At 25.9% G+C, this 23,980-nt stretch overlaps 3 protein-coding genes across 3 annotated transcripts in view; all 3 read right to left on the minus strand.

The window, feature by feature from the left end:
* The window catches only part of LOC111617819 (calcium-transporting ATPase type 2C member 1-like), a 31,731-nt gene extending 22,023 nt beyond the window's left edge, over positions 1–9,708 (minus strand). The window contains exons 1-7 of the mRNA XM_023359133.1: positions 9,546–9,708; positions 9,376–9,444; positions 9,144–9,286; positions 6,206–6,330; positions 2,086–2,183; positions 1,916–2,011; positions 265–354 (exon numbers count right to left, since the gene is read on the minus strand). Of these exons, the coding sequence (XP_023214901.1) occupies positions 265–354; positions 1,916–2,011; positions 2,086–2,183; positions 6,206–6,330; positions 9,144–9,286; positions 9,376–9,444; positions 9,546–9,578 (654 nt within the window). The 5' untranslated portion in view covers positions 9,579–9,708. The remainder of the gene's footprint in view (positions 1–264; positions 355–1,915; positions 2,012–2,085; positions 2,184–6,205; positions 6,331–9,143; positions 9,287–9,375; positions 9,445–9,545) is intronic.
* A 1,478-nt stretch (positions 9,709–11,186) lies between these two features.
* Positions 11,187–13,145, minus strand: LOC111617534 (calcium-transporting ATPase type 2C member 1-like). Its single transcript, XM_023358850.1, has 3 exons — positions 13,008–13,145; positions 12,838–12,933; positions 11,187–11,276 (listed from the first exon to the last, which is right to left on the minus strand). Exons 1-3 carry the CDS (start codon positions 13,128–13,130, stop codon positions 11,187–11,189), a joined length of 309 nt encoding a protein of 102 aa, XP_023214618.1. The 5' UTR covers positions 13,131–13,145.
* Positions 13,146–16,626: 3,481 nt separating this feature from the next.
* On the minus strand, positions 16,627–20,598 carry LOC111617838 (calcium-transporting ATPase type 2C member 1-like). The gene is made up of 4 exons (XM_023359155.1): positions 20,444–20,598; positions 17,219–17,368; positions 17,049–17,117; positions 16,627–16,959 (listed from the first exon to the last, which is right to left on the minus strand). Exons 1-4 carry the CDS (start codon positions 20,561–20,563, stop codon positions 16,786–16,788), a joined length of 513 nt encoding a protein of 170 aa, XP_023214923.1. The 5' UTR covers positions 20,564–20,598; the 3' UTR covers positions 16,627–16,785.
* Positions 20,599–23,980: the final 3,382 nt, after the last annotated feature.

Here is a 23,980-nt window from a genome sequence, read left to right on the forward strand (position 1 = left end):
GTTTTAAATTCGAATTTGTTATTGCGTATTGGTTCGATTATAGAACGATTGTAAACGTTTCAGAAAATTGATCAAATTGAAAATAGTTCGTTTGATTTTCGGCAATTCTCTTCAGCGGTAGGTGTTATATAACAATTACTATGGTTATTGAAATATTGGATGTAAATGGGGTTTGCTTGCAAAACCTCCGCTGACGAAGTCGCGGGTAACAGCTAGTAGTTGTATAATTTAATTGCAATTGCAATCTTAGTATTTTATACTCACTTTTTGTGCAGCTGCAATTAAAGCACCTTCGGTCGGTTGTCCTCTGAGTTGTCCATTAACAATATCAGCATTGTTACATATGCAACCAACCTAATCAGTAAAAAAAAAAAATGCTTTTTAAATAATAAAAATTTGATAAATGCACATTTAAAGATAAAATAATCAATCATTAATTTTAAAAAGTCTAGATATTTATTAATATTGTATGAATTATTTCATTACTCTCCTATTTTGTATGCAAATATGAAACTAATGCATATTTACCTTTGAATTTGTATTTAGGTATAATTATGATGCTTACAATTTTATACAGGGTGTCTCAGTTAAATGTTTCAGAACTTCTAAGAAGGGTAGGGTGCATCCCAACAACTCAGAATCATATAGCAATGCAAGGTTGGAAATGTTTTCCTGAAACGATGATGTACACAGAAACACCATAAAGAAGAAGACCATAAGTGAATATTCATTTTAATAATAAATGTACAAAAACAAAAGGAACATGGGTCAAAGAAAGTGTTCAAAGTTTCCTCCACCGACTGCAATGTAGACCTCACATCTACAGCGCATGGAATTCCTAACATTCTGGAATAATCCAGGCTCATCTCAAATTTCTGCGGCAGCTACTGCGATTCTTCCAACCAGCTCCTCAGCATTGTCAACAGGGGTGTCATAAACCAGTGTTTTCATATGCGCCCAGAAATAAAAATCAAGGCATGACAGGTCTGGTGACTGAGCAGGCCAATGCACGGGACCACCATGTCTGATCAACTGTTGGCCAAATGTGACGTCTACAACACCATCTACTGCGTCAGGAAAGCATTTCCGACCCCACATTGCTAAATGATTCTGAGTCGTCAGGTTGCACCCTACCCCTCTTAGAAGTTCTGAAATGTTTAACTGAGACACCCTGCATATTAACCCAATTTATATGATATTTAATTTTGTTCATCTTGTTAATTATTGATAATAACAATAATGATAAAAATCTTATTAATAATGACTGTAATATATGATTTGTTTCTTTATTAGCTTATAAAAAGAGGAAATTAAACTATCAATTTTATTTACAATGAATTCAAATTTCAAAACAACAGAATGAACTCAGATAAGTTGCAAACACTGTAATTGATGAAATTATTAGTCTGATTTCATTACAATCTTTGAGAGAAACATTTATTAGATATAAACATAACAGTATTTATTTAACAGAAGTAAGTTCAAAGAATTAAAAGAAGAGATTTAAAGGCAAACATGTTTTTATTAATTCTGAATCATTTTTAAACCAATGAAAATAAAAGTTTTTCTTTTATAATAATTTTAAAAAATTATCAATACTTCAATAACAATTTTAAGTTAAGCTAATGTGAAAATATGACAACTTTATTCAATAGTTAAAACTAATTTTTTTATCAGTACCAAAGATAGAATAAAAATATAATACATATACATTTCAGTAAATTTAAATTTTTTCTCAAAACATTAAAACACATTATTCTCTTTGAACACTACAGAATTATATAGAATTTAAAATGTACAAAAATTTTAATAGCTTTAGAAAGTTAAATGCTTTCAAAATTATATTTTATTGAAGAAATGTTTAAATAAGCTTAAAATAAATCTTAAAATTTTGAATACATAGCACATTACTTACTTTTAATAGTAAGCGAATTGAATTAAGTTGAAGATCACTATTTCCTGAGTCAACCAAAAGTATATGACCATCATTATTATAACCAACACCTGTAACCTAAAACATTATATGAAATGTATTATTAAATTGTTTTATGTAAATAAATTAAACTTATATTTTAAATAACTTACTTCTGCATGATATAACTCAGATGTAATAATATTTGTGACAGTCATTTCATTCTTTGTTAAAGTTCCAGTTTTATCAGAACAAACTACATTTACACAGCCTAAAAATTTAAGAATAATTTTCATAACTACAAAATAAATTAGTAATACTAAACCAATAAAATCAAAATTATTTATAAATATTATGTGTATACAAGATTCTGTGAAAAAGAACCCATATGTAAACAAATCTTTTCTTTCATTTGTCATTTGTGAGTGATACAATCTAAAAGGTAGATGACAAATAATTAGGCATTGATAAATTGTCTAGTTACTTTTCATCAACTCTATAGATAGTAATTTTTGTAATATAATGCAACCATAATAGCATTTATGTATGCATGTACATCAATCAATGAAATTTTATAATTCTCACATTGGCAATGTGGGCAGTGACCAAGTTATAGAAAAGATGGCCAACTGCTTGTCTTATTAGGAGCAAGCACAGATTGCTGCATGCTTTGAGGTGTGGAAATTAGTGGTTGCTGTATACAGTATACAGTGTATACAGTAGTTGCGGCATACAGTAAAGGAACATCATGCCACAATCTGTCCAGAAACAATCAAGAATTGTGATTTGAAACTAAAATGAGCAGAGGTTCAGTTATGGGTATACAGAGAAGTGGCCATGCATCCAATCATGATCTGATGAAAATGTGTTGTTATAGACACAGACATGACATCTGTGTCTATATTGTATTTTAAGGCATGCATCTGTATTTCCATTTAATAAGGTACAGTACATGTCAAATTTCCTTTTTCTTTCTTTTGTAGAAATATAGAAATTATAGCAATTTCTCAATGCCAAGTTATTGATACTTTCCACACACCCTATATTTATCTAGTTACAAAATATATTAATTTAATATTAAAATACAAAGAAATTCTAACAGAATGTTGCTCAAAATGCTTTTTAATTACGTAATTGTTAGAGAAAAAAATATGGCCATTTTAACATTTCATCTCTTATATATTCTTTTATGTAAATTTTATTCTTTAATTTCAATTATTTATATTATTCTTTATATAATTTTGATAATTCTATTATTACATTGAATAGTTTGTGTTTTTATATAATTTATAAGTACAGTAAATCCCCATTAACTTGGACTAAAAGGGATGAAGATTGTCTGACTTAGCAGGTTTCCCATGATGTTGAAAATAGGAAGGTGGATAAACAGTACAGTAATGTATTAAGATCAGCTTTAAACATAAGTTTTACTAGACTTTAATAGCTCATACTGCTGAATTTATTATTACTCGAAATTGGCTCAAAAAATATTATGACATTACAGTTTACAGTAATATATGGTCTTTAGTAATTAACCATCTACAGCAGCTATTCCAAACCAGGAGTATGTGAAAAAAATTACTAATGGCAGACATACTAAAATAATATTTGGATTCTACATTAAAGACTTTGGAAATGTCATGGCACTTGAAGCTTAGTTTTAAATTAAAATATAATTATATTTTTATTATATTTATCTGCATCTTTTCTCACTTTTTTGAGTTAAAAAAAACTTTTTTACAGTGCTGTATAATTGACTAAAGTGCCTCTGCTTGAAGAACACGGGAAATAAAACTTAGCAAAAATTGGCTGCCAAGGGGTATGCAAGTCAAAAAAGGTTGGAAACAGCTGATCTAAAATAATATAATGCATAGTATTGCAAAAACATCTGGATATAAAAAACATTGTTAGTTATAATTTCATTAAAATTATTATTTTCTATAGTCAAGAAATTTAAAATTACTACATAATTCTTCAAAAACTTTTGTCTGAGTTAGCAATGTTCAAGTTAGCAGGATTTACTGTATTTGTTTATTCATTAATAAACACAGATTCATCTTTAACTGCATGATTTATTGCTTTTCCTATTTCTAATAATTGTTTAAAATAAATTTAAACAAATCAATGTTCAAACAATATCATACATCAATATTCAATTAAATAGAATGAATGTTCAAAAATCAATAATATAAGTATAAATATATAAATAATATAACCAAACTATTGACTGATTAAATTATTTTGATCAAATGGATAAATATTTATATAAAAATTAATAAACTTTCTGAAATATATCTCATAATTTTATTTGTCTAATTGATATAGACTAAGAAAAATAAAACAACATTAAGGGCTAAAAGCAATAGACTATTCAATTGTTTATCTCATAAATTAGCATCATACATAAATGTAATTACTTGATTTTGTTTCTTCTTTTGATTATTTTAAAACAGTGATGATTTAAACAATATAATGCTTAGTGCAACTCATTTTTAATTCAATAAAATATCATAGGAAAATTTGAGAAAATAAAAGTTATAAATTGTAATTTAAATAAAATAAAAACAATTTCTAAACAAAACTATTGCATTTAAGTGCTTTAAATTAGATGCAAATATTTGTTTGCTGGAAGTGATTCAAAAAAAAAAAAATTAAATATAAATACTTTATTTCATTGTAAATCATAAAATAACTTATTAGAAATTACTGAATGAATGTTCTTAATTTGTAATTACTGTATCTTCTTGATACAGTAGAAATATTATTGTTTCAAAACCATGGTAAGAAAAATTGTAATTGACAAGAGATATTCTGCAATAGCTCATTAAATACACTTATAATATAATGCTGATAATAATTTTTACTTTATATTTCCATTTTGATACTATAACATCAACAGTTAGTGCAAAAGATTACATCTTTTATGCAAACTGCTGATATAACATATTTTATAATTACTATTAAAGATATTACTATTAATAAATGTTAACAAATTTTAAATTCATTACCATTAATTTTTATAATTATTTTTCCACAAAATTATCAAAATTATAGTTGCAGCACTGCCAAAAAAATTATTGTTTAACAAATTATAACCTATCAAAAAATGTTGAGAGAAGAATAAAACCCATTAGTTGCTTGAATAATATTAGTAATTCTTTTTTTACAGAAACTTACTATTGAACAAACTCTTGTCAAAAATGACATAAGAAATTAAAGAAAAGAAATGAAAGGTAAAAAAAAAAATGAAAAAACTACACTTTCATAGTTTATTAAAGCTCATATAGTAAAATATCTTTATCACAACATTTTTTGTAAAGATTTGTAGTCACCTAATAATTTGTCCCTTCTGAATCCAACATACATAAGCTAAGACACCAACCAAATGCCGTAAATCAATCAGGCTATTTAATGCTAAATACTAAATAAATTACTTTATAAATAAATTAATATTAATAAGAGATGGCGCCTAACACTTACCTCTAGTGCCAAATTAATTACGTAATTTATTTAGTATTTAGCATTAAATAGCCCGATTGATTTACGGCATTCGGTTGGTGTCTTACTATATTGGATATCGGGTTTGGAGATGTTTATTTATACATAAGCTTTTTAAGTTCCGGTCATTGCAGGAATTATAATCTTAACTTAGCAATTTTATCATTTTTTGTATTTAGATGTGCACCATTTGGCAAAATTTAAATATTTAACTTGTGGTAGGAAATGTTTTACAATCTATCAAATGATAGGAAAACAGTCATTTTTGCTTACCATTAAGTTTTTGTAAAAATTTTTTTGTCAATTTTTTCAAAAGACAGTGACAAATGATTAAAACTACTTTTATCAGTGAAACATGCATTTGAATTCAAATTTTTCTTACAACAATCTGTTAAATTTTAATAGTTTGTATATTTACAGTCTTTATGTATGTCTTTGAAGACAAAATTAAATTAATTTGAAAAGTGGAATAAACCTTTTTTATAAACCTACAATATGAACTGAACAATGAGATGGAATAAAAAATTATGCCTGTAAATTTTAAGTTGGACCTTAGCACCAGAAGAAATTTATTTTCTGAAATGTAGGTAAATTAAAAAAATTATAAATTTAATGGTTAATCACTTCATCATTAACACTTAACAAAGTGTTTTAAGAAAGTTTTGGATTTGAATATAGTGCTACAGAAATACACATTCCACCAATAAAAAGCAGTTGACATAGAGCTAGCAACATACAGACACATAACATCATACTATTTTATATTACAAAATGAAAAATAAGAAATCAACTTACCTAAAGTTTCAACTGTCGGTAATTTTTTGACAATTGCTTTACGTTTTGCCATTCTCATTACTCCTAATGCTAATGTCACAGTAACAACAATAGGTAAACCTTCAGGAATTGCTGCAACTGCTAAACTGAAAAATATCATTTCTATCAAAATCACAAATTAGTCTTAAATTAAGGTTATTACAATCAGAGATTAAATTTCATATTAATTCTGATTATTTCCAAATCATAAAAAAATTCTTTCTGAAATAAAATTATTCAATGTCTTTTCATTATTAATTAGTTTATAATTTTCACTTGTAAGTAATGTGTTGATTTCTACAGGTTTTAATAATACAATATCTTTGGATGTTATATTTTTATCCATATAAAACAAACAAACACTAAAATTTCAGCATAAATGAACAAAATAAATAAGAATTTATTTTCAAGAATAATTCTATTAAAATGCATTTTCAGCAATGAATTTTATTCAATTATAAGAATATATTTCATAACTACATGAAATTAATTAATTATTTATAGATAAAATTATATGTTGCATTGTAATAATTGTTAAAAACAGACAAATGTCCTTTAACAATCATTACAAGATACTGATCTTACATAAAATCTTATGTAAAAAACGATCTTCATAATACCAAATCAGTTATTTATCATTGTATTCTGTCATTGATTCTTCCAAAATCAATAGTAGCTGATGTTGCAAAAAGATGAAAGACTCAATACCACACAGAAATTTAAAAAGTAATCCAAGAAACCACAAAAAATTAATGAATAGGAACTGTTAACAAAAAATTAAAGGGTATAATATTGCTTTGGAGCTCTCAGGAGTTTACAGAATTCCTTATCTGTAATAACAACATTGTTTATCATATTGGTACTACAACGTATACTTAGTGTTTTGTTTGTTTTTCTGTTCATACTGTTTATCAGTTCAAAGTACATTGTTAAAACAAGTAAAATGACAAAACCTTATTTGGGACACTATGTCTCAGAGACTCACTACTAAGCAGAATCACTTCGATGCTCAAGGCGGGTCTCGTTCTCATTCTCCAATCTTCTTTGGTATTGCTGCTTTTGGGCGTAATCGTTCAAACTTCACCAGCCACAACCATGAGGTCGTCCACGATGCATTTTGGATGAAATTAACCTATCCAATTTCAAAATTTTTCTCCATTGCGTGTTGGCACAGGTTGAATTTTTGTCGATGCATAACAAAAATTTCCTGTTTTTGAAAAAATAATTATGGCTATTGTATCATCCGAAATTATTTTTTTATTTTGCACAAACAGTTTAACCTGATTATAATATCATCGGATGTAATGACAACCCTAATATAATGTCAATTTTTTATTGGTGCCATGATTTTACTACACTAGATAATGTTAAAAAAACCCACTTGTAACAACATAAAACCGTTTTAATGTCATATTTGAAGCACTCCCAAATTTACAAAATTAGATTACAAATTTTATTTAACATAGAAGAAACTACGTGTTCAGTCCTAAGGTCAGAGTTCACTTCTTAGAATGACTGTGGGTGGTACTCTCCCCCATCTGACTTTGGTGGAGTGAGGTGCCTGTTTTGCCTGTTTGTAGAAGAAGGTTGCCATTTTGTATTTTATTTCGGTCCCAACTATATACAAGTCGGTCCCAACTATATACAAGTCTGGATTTTTTTTTTTGTTCAAATGATTTGGGCACCTAATACTCTGTGCCAAATATCAACTCTCGACATGTACTCCTTCATACCTCTATGCTGGTAACATAAAACGGCAGTACAATTTTATAAAAAAGACATAATCTTGTCAATAATTAAATTTCTGAAATTGAATAAGTAATTTTTCTTTTTCTTGGTATAAGAGAAAATGGAGCCATTATATGTCTCAATAATATTATACATAAAAGGAATTCTCTTCCCAGAAAGTCAAGTAGAAAAATTATAAAATCTTTTATTAAGAAAAAATTTATTATTTTTTTTATACTTAATATATTATAATGCCTGAAATATTATAAATGATAAAATTATCAAAAAAAACAAACAAGAAAAATTAATTTTCACAAATGGTTTTGGTACTATCAAAACCAAAACTAGAAAAAGTGCCACCATGAAATAGCTTGAAAATTTTGTTACATAACATAAAACAAAACCTTTAACTACCAGTAAGCTTTTATTTGTTTTACTGAAAATGCACAAAAGTGTGAATTTGTCATATGAGAAACAATTTACAGGTATCAAACTATCATATATAAATAGTGAATTGTCAAATATCAATGTTCAAAAGTTGAGGACTTGTGTTATTAAAATTATTTGCTGATTTATTTATGGCATAGATGTTATGCCTAAGATTTAGAAAGAGATTGGAATGAAAATACTGAGATTTTCCACACAATTTAATAACTATTCCATAAGATTTGGCATTTGAAATATTGATCTAGAATGACTGCTGTTGTTTAATTATTTTATTAGGATTAAATATTTTTTGAAATTTTAAATGTTCCATCTTTAGATTCAAATAAAACAGAACATTATAGAAATTTTTCTTTTTTTTCCTTTATAACATGCAATTCTATTGCTTGAGTTTCAGATTTTTTACTTTCATACTCAGTTAAATAATTAATAAATGCTTGGTACTCAATAGGTATATTTATAAAATTCCTGCATAAGAATTTGCTACACAGGAAAATAAATTCACTTATTTTTCCATTAATTTTTAATCTTATATTAACAATTAACTTATTAGCATTATTTCACATATTTCGTTTTGCAATGATTAAAAAGTTTATCTAAAAATAATGTCAAAGCACACAGAAACTAACTGCAAACAAGAACATTTATTAGTCTGTATATCAACTTCTAAGACCTATAACATTACCTATATCAAACAATATAGTATTTTCCTATAATTCATAAAAAGTGACCATAAAACATAACATACCTAACACCAATATTAAACATTTCCATTATTGGTCTGCCTTGAACCCATCCTATAATCATAATTAAACCAATTATACCAAAAGAATATAATGATAACTGTTTGCCCAAAGAATCCATGCTTTTCTGTAATGGTGTTTTTGGAGCCTAAGAAAAAGAATATCAATGTAATTACATACTTAAAATTTTAAATCATAAACAATGAATTTATTATTTAATAAATGTTAATAAAATACCTCTTCAGCCTGCATCATTTTAAAAACTTCACCAAATTCAGAACTTTCACCTGTACTTATCACAATACCCTGAAATAATTAGAAAAAGTCACTAATTTCTGAAACTATAGATAATAAATATATACGAAATACCTACATATTTATATACAATACATAAATTAATATTTTACCTTTCCATTTCCACATCTTACTAAGGTTCCCATAAAAGCAATATTCTGTCTACTTGAAATACCATTTGCATTTTCTAAAGCATGTGTAACTTTATTAGCTGGTTCTGTTTCCCCTGTAAAACTACTTTCATCTATTGCAAGATCTACAGCCTAAAATAAAATTTCAAATTTATTTTTCAGAAAATAATTCAAAATTTCTCTTTTATAACTTAATTTTATATCATCATTTTTACATACTTTATGTTTACAATAGTTTAATATTTCAGATTAAGANATCAATACTTCAATAACAATTTTAAGTTAAGCTAATGTGAAAATATGACAACTTTATTCAATAGTTAAAACTAATTTTTTTATCAGTACCAAAGATAGAATAAAAATATAATACATATACATTTCAGTAAATTTAAATTTTTTCTCAAAACATTAAAACACATTATTCTCTTTGAACACTACAGAATTATATAGAATTTAAAATGTACAAAAATTTTAATAGCTTTAGAAAGTTAAATGCTTTCAAAATTATATTTTATTGAAGAAATGTTTAAATAAGCTTAAAATAAATCTTAAAATTTTGAATACATAGCACATTACTTACTTTTAATAGTAAGCGAATTGAATTAAGTTGAAGATCACTATTTCCTGAGTCAACCAAAAGTATATGACCATCATTATTATAACCAACACCTGTAACCTAAAACATTATATGAAATGTATTATTAAATTGTTTTATGTAAATAAATTAAACTTATATTTTAAATAACTTACTTCTGCATGATATAACTCAGATGTAATAATATTTGTGACAGTCATTTCATTCTTTGTTAAAGTTCCAGTTTTATCAGAACAAACTACATTTACACAGCCTAAAAATTTAAGAATAATTTTCATAACTACAAAATAAATTAGTAATACTAAACCAATAAAATCAAAATTATTTATAAATATTATGTGTATACAAGATTCTGTGAAAAAGAACCCATATGTAAACAAATCTTTTCTTTCATTTGTCATTTGTGAGTGATACAATCTAAAAGGTAGATGACAAATAATTAGGCATTGATAAATTGTCTAGTTACTTTTCATCAACTCTATAGATAGTAATTTTTGTAATATAATGCAACCATAATAGCATTTATGTATGCATGTACATCAATCAATGAAATTTTATAATTCTCACATTGGCAATGTGGGCAGTGACCAAGTTATAGAAAAGATGGCCAACTGCTTGTCTTATTAGGAGCAAGCACAGATTGCTGCATGCTTTGAGGTGTGGAAATTAGTGGTTGCTGTATACAGTATACAGTGTATACAGTAGTTGCGGCATACAGTAAAGGAACATCATGCCACAATCTGTCCAGAAACAATCAAGAATTGTGATTTGAAACTAAAATGAGCAGAGGTTCAGTTATGGGTATACAGAGAAGTGGCCATGCATCCAATCATGATCTGATGAAAATGTGTTGTTATAGACACAGACATGACATCTGTGTCTATATTGTATTTTAAGGCATGCATCTGTATTTCCATTTAATAAGGTACAGTACATGTCAAATTTCCTTTTTCTTTCTTTTGTAGAAATATAGAAATTATAGCAATTTCTCAATGCCAAGTTATTGATACTTTCCACACACCCTATATTTATCTAGTTACAAAATATATTAAACCTTCGGTCGGTTGTCCTCTGAGTTGTCCATTAACAATATCAGCATTGTTACATATGCAACCAACCTAATCAGTAAAAAAAAAAAATGCTTTTTAAATAATAAAAATTTGATAAATGCACATTTAAAGATAAAATAATCAATCATTAATTTTAAAAAGTCTAGATATTTATTAATATTGTATGAATTATTTCATTACTCTCCTATTTTGTATGCAAATATGAAACTAATGCATATTTACCTTTGAATTTGTATTTAGGTATAATTATGATGCTTACAATTTTATACAGGGTGTCTCAGTTAAATGTTTCAGAACTTCTAAGAAGGGTAGGGTGCATCCCAACAACTCAGAATCATATAGCAATGCAAGGTTGGAAATGTTTTCCTGAAACGATGATGTACACAGAAACACCATAAAGAAGAAGACCATAAGTGAATATTCATTTTAATAATAAATGTACAAAAACAAAAGGAACATGGGTCAAAGAAAGTGTTCAAAGTTTCCTCCACCGACTGCAATGTAGACCTCACATCTACAGCGCATGGAATTCCTAACATTCTGGAATAATCCAGGCTCATCTCAAATTTCTGCGGCAGCTACTGCGATTCTTCCAACCAGCTCCTCAGCATTGTCAACAGGGGTGTCATAAACCAGTGTTTTCATATGCGCCCAGAAATAAAAATCAAGGCATGACAGGTCTGGTGACTGAGCAGGCCAATGCACGGGACCACCATGTCTGATCAACTGTTGGCCAAATGTGACGTCTACAACACCATCTACTGCGTCAGGAAAGCATTTCCGACCCCACATTGCTAAATGATTCTGAGTCGTCAGGTTGCACCCTACCCCTCTTAGAAGTTCTGAAATGTTTAACTGAGACACCCTGCATATTAACCCAATTTATATGATATTTAATTTTGTTCATCTCGTTAATTATTGATAATAACAATAATGATAAAAATCTTATTAATAATGACTGTAATATATGATTTGTTTCTTTATTAGCTTATAAAAAGAGGAAATTAAACTATCAATTTTATTTACAATGAATTCAAATTTCAAAACAACAGAATGAACTCAGATAAGTTGCAAACACTGTAATTGATGAAATTATTAGTCTGATTTCATTACAATCTTTGAGAGAAACATTTATTAGATATAAACATAACAGTATTTATTTAACAGAAGTAAGTTCAAAGAATTAAAAGAAGAGATTTAAAGGCAAACATGTTTTTATTAATTCTGAATCATTTTTAAACCAATGAAAATAAAAGTTTTTCTTTTATAATAATTTTAAAAAATTATCAATACTTCAATAACAATTTTAAGTTAAGCTAATGTGAAAATATGACAACTTTATTCAATAGTTAAAACTAATTTTTTTATCAGTACCAAAGATAGAATAAAAATATAATACATATACATTTCAGTAAATTTAAATTTTTTCTCAAAACATTAAAACACATTATTCTCTTTGAACACTACAGAATTATATAGAATTTAAAATGTACAAAAATTTTAATAGCTTTAGAAAGTTAAATGCTTTCAAAATTATATTTTATTGAAGAAATGTTTAAATAAGCTTAAAATAAATCTTAAAATTTTGAATACATAGCACATTACTTACTTTTAATAGTAAGCGAATTGAATTAAGTTGAAGATCACTATTTCCTGAGTCAACCAAAAGTATATGACCATCATTATTATAACCAACACCTGTAACCTAAAACATTATATGAAATGTATTATTAAATTGTTTTATGTAAATAAATTAAACTTATATTTTAAATAACTTACTTCTGCATGATATAACTCAGATGTAATAATATTTGTGACAGTCATTTCATTCTTTGTTAAAGTTCCAGTTTTATCAGAACAAACTACATTTACACAGCCTAAAAATTTAAGAATAATTTTCATAACTACAAAATAAATTAGTAATACTAAACCAATAAAATCAAAATTATTTATAAATATTATGTGTATACAAGATTCTGTGAAAAAGAACCCATATGTAAACAAATCTTTTCTTTCATTTGTCATTTGTGAGTGATACAATCTAAAAGGTAGATGACAAATAATTAGGCATTGATAAATTGTCTAGTTACTTTTCATCAACTCTATAGATAGTAATTTTTGTAATATAATGCAACCATAATAGCATTTATGTATGCATGTACATCAATCAATGAAATTTTATAATTCTCACATTGGCAATGTGGGCAGTGACCAAGTTATAGAAAAGATGGCCAACTGCTTGTCTTATTAGGAGCAAGCACAGATTGCTGCATGCTTTGAGGTGTGGAAATTAGTGGTTGCTGTATACAGTATACAGTGTATACAGTAGTTGCGGCATACAGTAAAGGAACATCATGCCACAATCTGTCCAGAAACAATCAAGAATTGTGATTTGAAACTAAAATGAGCAGAGGTTCAGTTATGGGTATACAGAGAAGTGGCCATGCATCCAATCATGATCTGATGAAAATGTGTTGTTATAGACACAGACATGACATCTGTGTCTATATTGTATTTTAAGACATGCATCTGTATTTCCATTTAATAAGGTACAGTACATGTCAAATTTCCTTTTTCTTTCTTTTGTAGAAATATAGAAATTATAGCAATTTCTCAATGCCAAGTTATTGATACTTTCCACACACCCTATATTTATCTAGTTACAAAATATATTAATTTAATATTAAAATACAAAGAAATTCTAACAGAATGTTGCTCAAAATGCTTTTTAATTACGTAATTGTTAGAGAAAAAAATATGGCCATTTTAACATTTCATCTCTTATATATTCTTTTATGTAAATTTTATTCTTTAATTTCAATTATTTATATTATTCTTTATATAATTTTGATAATTCTATTATTACATTGAATAGTTTGTGTTTTTATATAATTTATAAGTACAGTAAATCCCCATTAACTTGGACTAAAAGGGATGAAGATTGTCTGCAGGTTTCCCATGATGTTGAAAATAGGAAGGTGGATAAACAGTACAGTAATGTATTAAGATCAGCTTTAAACATAAGTTTTACTAGACTTTAATAGCTCATACTGCTGAATTTATTATTACTCGAAATTGGCTCAAAAAATATTATGACATTACAGTTTACAGTAATATATGGTCTTTAGTAATTAACCATCTACAGCAGCTATTCCAAACCAGGAGTATGTGAAAAAAATTACTAATGGCAGACATACTAAAATAATATTTGGATTCTACATTAAAGACTTTGGAAATGTCATGGCACTTGAAGCTTAGTTTTAAATTAAAATATAATTATATTTTTATTATATTTATCTGCATCTTTTCTCACTTTTTTGAGTTAAAAAAAACTTTTTTACAGTGCTGTATAATTGACTAAAGTGCCTCTGCTTGAAGAACACGGGAAATAAAACTTAGCAAAAATTGGCTGCCAAGGGGTATGCAAGTCAAAAAAGGTTGGAAACAGCTGATCTAAAATAATATAATGCATAGTATTGCAAAAACATCTGGATATAAAAAACATTGTTAGTTATAATTTCATTAAAATTATTATTTTCTATAGTCAAGAAATTTAAAATTACTACATAATTCTTCAAAAACTTTTGTCTGAGTTAGCAATGTTCAAGTTAGCAGGATTTACTGTATTTGTTTATTCATTAATAAACACAGATTCATCTTTAACTGCATGATTTATTGCTTTTCCTATTTCTAATAATTGTTTAAAATAAATTTAAACAAATCAATGTTCAAACAATATCATACATCAATATTCAATTAAATAGAATGAATGTTCAAAAATCAATAATATAAGTATAAATATATAAATAATATAACCAAACTATTGACTGATTAAATTATTTTGATCAAATGGATAAATATTTATATAAAAATTAATAAACTTTCTGAAATATATCTCATAATTTTATTTGTCTAATTGATATAGACTAAGAAAAATAAAACAACATTAAGGGCTAAAAGCAATAGACTATTCAATTGTTTATCTCATAAATTAGCATCATACATAAATGTAATTACTTGATTTTGTTTCTTCTTTTGATTATTTTAAAACAGTGATGATTTAAACAATATAATGCTTAGTGCAACTCATTTTTAATTCAATAAAATATCATAGGAAAATTTGAGAAAATAAAAGTTATAAATTGTAATTTAAATAAAATAAAAACAATTTCTAAACAAAACTATTGCATTTAAGTGCTTTAAATTAGATGCAAATATTTGTTTGCTGGAAGTGATTCAAAAAAAAAAAAATTAAATATAAATACTTTATTTCATTGTAAATCATAAAATAACTTATTAGAAATTACTGAATGAATGTTCTTAATTTGTAATTACTGTATCTTCTTGATACAGTAGAAATATTATTGTTTCAAAACCATGGTAAGAAAAATTGTAATTGACAAGAGATATTCTGCAATAGCTCATTAAATACACTTATAATATAATGCTGATAATAATTTTTACTTTATATTTCCATTTTGATACTATAACATCAACAGTTAGTGCAAAAGATTACATCTTTTATGCAAACTGCTGATATAACATATTTTATAATTACTATTAAAGATATTACTATTAATAAATGTTAACAAATTTTAAATTCATTACCATTAATTTTTATAATTATTTTTCCACAAAATTATCAAAATTATAGTTGCAGCACTGCCAAAAAAATTATTGTTTAACAAATTATAACCTATCAAAAAATGTTGAGAGAAGAATAAAACCCATTAGTTGCTTGAATAATATTAGTAATTCTTTTTTTTACAGAAACTTACTATTGAACAAACTCTTGTCAAAAATGACATAAGAAATTAAAGAAAAGAAATGAAAGGTAAAAAAAAAAATGAAAAACTACACTTTCATAGTTTATTAAAGCTCATATAGTAAAATATCTTTATCACAACATTTTTTGTAAAGATTTGTAGTCACCTAATAATTTGTCCCTTCTGAATCCAACATACATAAGCTAAGACACCAACCGAATGCCGTAAATCAATCAGGCTATTTAATGCTAAATACTAAATAAATTACTTTATAAATAAATTAATATTAATAAGAGATGGCGCCTAACACTTACCTCTAGTGCCAAATTAATTACGTAATTTATTTAGTATTTAGCATTAAATAGCCCGATTGATTTACGGCATTCGGTTGGTGTCTTAGCTTATGTATGTTGGATTCAGAAGGGACAAATTATTAGGTGACTACAAATCTTTACAAAAAATGTTGTGATAAAGATATTTTACTATATGAGCTTTAATAAACTATGAAAGTGTAGTTTTTTCATTTTTTTNTTATAAAATTCCTGCATAAGAATTTGCTACACAGGAAAATAAATTCACTTATTTTTCCATTAATTTTTAATCTTATATTAACAATTAACTTATTAGCATTATTTCACATATTTCGTTTTGCAATGATTAAAAAGTTTATCTAAAAATAATGTCAAAGCACACAGAAACTAACTGCAAACAAGAACATTTATTAGTCTGTATATCAACTTCTAAGACCTATAACATTACCTATATCAAACAATATAGTATTTTCCTATAATTCATAAAAAGTGACCATAAAACATAACATACCTAACACCAATATTAAACATTTCCATTATTGGTCTGCCTTGAACCCATCCTATAATCATAATTAAACCAATTATACCAAAAGAATATAATGATAACTGTTTGCCCAAAGAATCCATGCTTTTCTGTAATGGTGTTTTTGGAGCCTAAGAAAAAGAATATCAATGTAATTACATACTTAAAATTTTAAATCATAAACAATGAATTTATTATTTAATAAATGTTAATAAAATACCTCTTCAGCCTGCATCATTTTAAAAACTTCACCAAATTCAGAACTTTCACCTGTACTTATCACAATACCCTGAAATAATTAGAAAAAGTCACTAATTTCTGAAACTATAGATAATAAATATATACGAAATACCTACATATTTATATACAATACATAAATTAATATTTTACCTTTCCATTTCCACATCTTACTAAGGTTCCCATAAAAGCAATATTCTGTCTACTTGAAATACCATTTGCATTTTCTAAAGCATGTGTAACTTTATTAGCTGGTTCTGTTTCCCCTGTAAAACTACTTTCATCTATTGCAAGATCTACAGCCTAAAATAAAATTTCAAATTTATTTTTCAGAAAATAATTCAAAATTTCTCTTTTATAACTTAATTTTATATCATCATTTTTACATACTTTATGTTTACAATAGTTTAATATTTCAGATTAAGAAAAACTAATTAATTGGAAAATTTAATAGAATTTAGAAAAAGATTTATATATTTAATATTTGTAATTGTTAGCAGCATTGAATATTTATTATTAACTCCTAATAAACAGTTTTTCTGCATTTTCTTAAAAATTAATGAAAATCAGTTCTAAATAAACTACTGTAAGGTTAACTTGGTATAACAGTATTACCAGTATTTACCAGTCAACATTTGAAAATCCATTCCTTCTAATTATAGGCTGACTTGTATTAAATTTTATAACTAAAATTTTATTTAGTTTCTTTATAGTTTTTTTATTATAATACATTCTAATTACATAAAATATATTTATGAATTTAATATCATTAATTAACAGTTAATTAAAAGAATTCAATATACAAAGCTCATATCTGAATGCTATAGCAGTATGAATTTACAATATGGAATATAGCAAATAGAACTGTTGGAAAAATTCATTAAAAAGTTAGATTTCAGTTTAAATAGAATAAATCAAATCTAAATTTTGATTATATATTAGAAATCTTATAATGAGTATGCCATATAATTTATATATATATATTCCTTCACATTCTGGTACAATCAAGAGAATTACAGAATACACTTTAAACATGTTATAAACTAAAGCATGCTAATAGAAATACTTTCTTTCTTTGTTACCATTTGGATGAACTTACAATTGATATACAGTAGAAACCACTTATTGTGATCAATATATGACTAGCCTATATTGATAAGAACAACTGACTGATACATTAAGCAGGATAAGTAAATAAAACTACAATTTAATGTCATTTTTGATTTTATTGATTCTGACATTAAAAGAGCATGTTAAAACAATTAAAAAATAATTTCAAGATTTATTAATGATAATTATTGTTACCAATTAATAATAATTCATCCAGTATTGTTTGCTTGTATCACTTTTAACAGTTTAGTGCAAGCAAACAGCAATTAAAGCAATTGACGATTTTTAAATTAGACTGAAAACAATAACTAATAACAAATGAGAACTTGCCCTGTAAGCCTTGGTAAATGTCTATGTATTAACATAAAAGCTTACAAAGTTTTGTGTAGAACAGCTGTTAAACCATGGGTCCTTTGATTAAAACTGCAAAAAAAATTTACATTTGTTGTATGATTTCATTTTTTATGAACATCTTCATAAAACCACCTGAATCCAGAGACAAAAATACAAATTTAATGAGTGAACTAAACATTTTTGATGTTATTTAAAGATCATCATCAGGTTCTTATGATAGAACAGAAAACAATTTTAAAATACAAATGATCAAACAATTTGAATCATATTACATATTGTATGCACAAGGGTTGAATACACAAACTGATTAATATTTAACATAAAAATTAAATACATAAAAATAGTTAAAATAAAATAGTTTAATTTATTGTCTCTCTGTTATTATTACACTTTTATTAATTTTAATCTCCTTTTATATGTTTATTTATTTATGTAATGTACTTTTATTTATATTCATTTTGTATTTATTTTTATTTTAAGTTATTTGCTTTAGATATTTTATTTTAACTATTAACCAATTTATATATTCAATCCTGTGTATCTGATATGTAATATGATATAAATCATTTGATTGTTTATTTTTAAAGATGTTTTCTGTTCTAAGAACCTAATGATGATCTTTAAATAAGATTAAAAACATTAGTTCACTTATTAAATTTGTTTTTTCCCACAGTTTACAAGTTACTGAGAAATGATAAAAAGAATGACAACCAGATCGCTACCTCCGGCATTTACTCTATACCAATCAAAGATCTTCGTTTTGATTCAGATAGTGTTTATGTAGGTGCTACTTTGAGAAGCTTGGAACAAAGAATCAAAATACTCTATTAGAAAAAACAATATTTTAGCATCTTACGCTAACCAACAGGAAGTTGAGGTTATATGGAACCAAGCTTCCATTATTAGTCCCACATCTAACAAGCACTCCATCAAACATCTTGAAAAACTTGAAATTTATAAAACCCAAGTGAAAACATCTTGTATCAATCATAGGGACGCCGACTCTTTGTCCACAGCTTGGAAATCATTTTATGAAGATAAACTGTAATTTTTAGGAGACATTAATTTTTAATGCAAAACTATTGAGCTTTTTATATTCTTATATCCCTATTCTTTTTGTATTTATTCCCCTAAGGGCACAACATTACAAACACATGCGCACTTATTATTTTTTCATAATTTTAATTTTTGTTCAATTTCTTTAATGTTCTTTTTACTTTAGTGTTTAACTGATAAAGATCGTTAAAGATGATCAAAAACGTTCTTACAATATTAAATTATTTTCTGGAGTATTTAAAAGGTGGTAATTTTGTATAACTCAAACTACATGCAATTATAACTTAAATAAAAATAATGTGAAAAATAATATATTGTTATATACAATATATAAGTTTTGTTTACAAAATTATCCAAACATCATGCATTTCAAAATATAATACTATTTTTAATTTCAATTATAATAGAGATATGAAACTAATCAGGGGGGATGCTATAAAGAGCTTGGATTTTTTTCTATGATTAAAGAAAATGTTTTAGTTTCTTCCTCTTGGACCACATGAATTACAATAACATTCAAACAAATAATAACAAAAATAGAATAGAGATTTCATCCTACATTACATTTCAGTACAGAATACAATTGTAACATGATAAAAATCAATTTAATCATAGATTATATAATTGTTATATTCTATTTTGATACATTTATATGTATCAAAATAGTATTTATATGTATCAAAATATGTATTTATATGTAATGAGCTACCCATAAGTTAAATACAACTTCTGGATAAGAAGAGCTTATTCATAATATGATATCAGGGTATTGTAATTTATTCGTGATAATTTGATTATAGTTATTTTTTACTAATTTTAATGTAATTAAATTTTAATGTAATATTAAAAATTATTTACCTCAAACAGCCTTAAGTCTGCTGGAACTCTATCACCAATATTTAATAATACAATATCTCCAGGAACTAGATTCCTAGCTAAAAATGTTTCTGCATGTCCATCCCTGAGACTAAACAACATATATATTCAGTATATTAATTTTTATCATTGTAATCTATATAATGAATTTAAAAACTTAAAATTATTGTATAACAATTAGAATTTTGCAACTAATAAAGAATAAAAAACAAATAAATAAATATAGAAATATAAAATAAATCTTGTAATTGATTATTTTTTTAAATATATATTTATCAATAAATATTGAAATTTCAAGAAGAAAAATAACAACATATAGCATATATAATATTGTTATACAGTTTATATGAACATAAATCAACATTTTATCATCACTTACTCTAATTATTTGCATTTTTATTACAAAATATAAAAAAAGAATTCTGTTAATGAAATTATTTATCATTTCAAATTATATTTGTTATTATATTCAAAATTTAAACTAAATGTAACCATTATATTTAATATATAATTTCTAAGTTTAACTTAATAATAAATAACATTTTTTCCAAACAGAAAATTATTTATTATTCAATAGAAAAACATTTTTCTGCTACAAATCAATTTTAATTACTTTATAACAGCAGCAGAGTTTACAGGCTTAAAAACATAAAAATATCAAATAACATTATTGCATTAATAAAAATCATTGAAAGTCCATTTGGAACTGGCAGTGTACCTTAATAAGCATTTCACTTTACTATTAGTTGATATTTAAATGTAATAATAATTGTTAAGATAACATTCTGTAGTGGCATTAATTAATACACACTTTCATTTTATAATGATTGTAACTAGGAGCTTGATTTATATGTATTTAAAATTGTAATATAAGTAAATACATATGCATGTAAAAATGCCAGATATATACACTACAATACCTAAAATATGCATTTATTGTAAATGTTAAATGCATCAGTAATATACACTAAAATTTATAGATTGAAATGCATGTGTACTTCTGTCTGCAAGCAAATCTTAATAATAATGTCTATTACATTACACTTTTTTAGGTAGGAAGGAATAAACATGACAATAGATGTCTCAGATTCAAACTGTGTACAATTCCCCATTTGTTTTCTAAGGAGGCTGTTTTCCTGCAAAGTTTCTGCAGTTTCTCTAACCTTATCCTTCTTAAGGGTCTGCATATCTCCACCTCTTAGCAACCACCATCAACAGAATCAAGAACCTATACATCTAACTATATTTATTTACATCAAATATTTACAGGAAACTATTTACAATAAGTTATTATACATGGATATTACACAACTAATCACTTGAAAGAATTCTTTTATCATCTCATCCTATCATGCCTCTTCTTCTCTTCCCATGATTCCTGTTTTTAAATCGTAAGCCCTGATCAACTAACAGGTCAGGATTCCACCACATGATACCCACATGGATCCCACCACATGGTCTTGTTTGTGTTGCACAAATGCTAAAGACAAAGATTCTGATGAATGAATATACTTTTACATGTAACTAATTTGCAGAATTGTTTATATGCTCTCTAACAAAAAATTCCCTGTCATTCTTTGTTTACATTCAATCATTCAAATGGACATTAACAGTAATTAATAGCACCCAACCCTGACAAGAAGATACATGAGATTTAAAAATTATGACTCAAAACATATTTTAATAATATTTTATATATGAAGAGGTACTCAATCAAATCAATTATGAATAAAATTACTTGTTCAATAAAATTTTATAACTTTCTAAGCTATCTTATTTATCATTATTGAATTTATTTTATTTATATACAATTTTTTGCAAGATGCTTGAGAATGAGTAAATTAACCTAGTTCCCCTTTGTCCTAGTTATGTTACTGGTCTAGTCATATATTTTTGTTTATAACCCTAATGATGAGAAATGAATAAATGCTGTTATTAAGTTATTAGCTAATTACAGATTTAGTATCATAGTTGATGATAATGTTTCATTCCAAACTGATATCATGAACATTACTAAATTTAGTTTCAGTGCCCAACTAGAACTTAAAATTGTTATTTTGGCTTATTTTGATGCTTCATGTTGTGCTGATGTAAGGATGTTTCAATGTGCTGAGATAACTGAAACTATTTTTTAGCATGAAATGATTTGTGGCATACATTACAATAAAGACTTTCTATCTATTTTAAATGTCTAGGATCCAAACTCTATATATTTTCTTAGCAATTCAGTATTAGTATTTGCTGCTTTATCCATATAATTGATTGAATCAAACTCAATATAAAGAAACTTTATCATGCATACTCCATATGTGGAAGTTTGACTACTTCATTCATAAGAAATTATCATCCTTATATTTAATTAACTATATTTACACAACTTTTGAATGATTTAAATTTAACACTATTACATTAACAAATATAACATTTACAATAATTTTAATACAATTNCCATGTCTCGTGAAATTGTTATGTTGGACATGCGCATTCGTGTGGGTAGCCAGCGTGGCGGTGTTGGCAATTAAAGATCGGTGTCCTATACAATTTTTTGCAAGATGCTTGAGAATGAGTAAATTAACCTAGTTCCCCTTTGTCCTAGTTATGTTACTGGTCTAGTCATATATTTTTGTTTATAACCCTAATGATGAGAAATGAATAAATGCTGTTATTAAGTTATTAGCTAATTACAGATTTAGTATCATAGTTGATGATAATGTTTCATTCCAAACTGATATCATGAACATTACTAAATTTAGTTTCAGTGCCCAACTAGAACTTAAAATTGTTATTTTGGCTTATTTTGATGCTTCATGTTGTGCTGATGTAAGGATGTTTCAATGTGCTGAGATAACTGAAACTATTTTTTAGCATGAAATGATTTGTGGCATACATTACAATAAAGACTTTCTATCTATTTTAAATGTCTAGGATCCAAACTCTATATATTTTCTTAGCAATTCAGTATTAGTATTTGCTGCTTTATCCATATAATTGATTGAATCAAACTCAATATAAAGAAACTTTATCATGCATACTCCATATGTGGAAGTTTGACTACTTCATTCATAAGAAATTATCATCCTTATATTTAATTAACTATATTTACACAACTTTTGAATGATTTAAATTTAACACTATTACATTAACAAATATAACATTTACAATAATTTTAATACAATTAATTCAAAGTATTTTGAGAATTTGTTGAAAAATCAGAAATTTTCATGACAATACAAAATGTGTTAATTTGTGAGATTTTAAAAGAATGTTAGATAGTTCAAATTTGAAACATTTGAATTTTGCACATTCATCTGTAATTGAATGGCAGAGTGATGTTTCTCACATCTGTACTTGTGTAAAAAGTGATTCACTGCATAGACAGGAAAAACAGACTATACAGATCAATATAAAAAAATTAGTACTTGTATCATGCAAACAAGCTATAAAGTTTATAAAGTACTTATTTAGTCTCAAGAATGGTCAAATCTGCAAAACATGCAGTAAAAATCATAAACACACTAT

The sequence above is a fragment of the Centruroides sculpturatus genome, unplaced genomic scaffold (assembly GCF_000671375.1).
Source record: "Centruroides sculpturatus isolate CEXI.00-Female unplaced genomic scaffold, Cexi_2.0 scaffold103, whole genome shotgun sequence".
Taxonomy (NCBI): Eukaryota; Metazoa; Arthropoda; class Arachnida; order Scorpiones; family Buthidae; genus Centruroides; species Centruroides sculpturatus.

Coding starts and splice junctions, on each gene's coding strand:
- LOC111617534 (XM_023358850.1), bottom strand. CDS start 13,130: ATGAAAATTATTCTTAAATTTTTAGGCTGTGTAAATGTAGTTTGTTCT. Junction 12,934..13,007: donor CTGAGTTATATCATGCAGAA/GTAAGTTATTTA, acceptor ATAATGTTTTAG/GTTACAGGTGTTGGTTATAA. Junction 11,277..12,837: donor CAATTCGCTTACTATTAAAA/GTAAGTAATGTG, acceptor TTTACTGATTAG/GTTGGTTGCATATGTAACAA.
- LOC111617838 (XM_023359155.1), bottom strand. CDS start 20,563: ATGTTGTTTAGTCTCAGGGATGGACATGCAGAAACATTTTTAGCTAGG. Junction 17,369..20,443: donor CAGACTTAAGGCTGTTTGAG/GTAAATAATTTT, acceptor ATTTTATTTTAG/GCTGTAGATCTTGCAATAGA. Junction 16,960..17,048: donor AAATGATGCAGGCTGAAGAG/GTATTTTATTAA, acceptor TCTTTTTCTTAG/GCTCCAAAAACACCATTACA.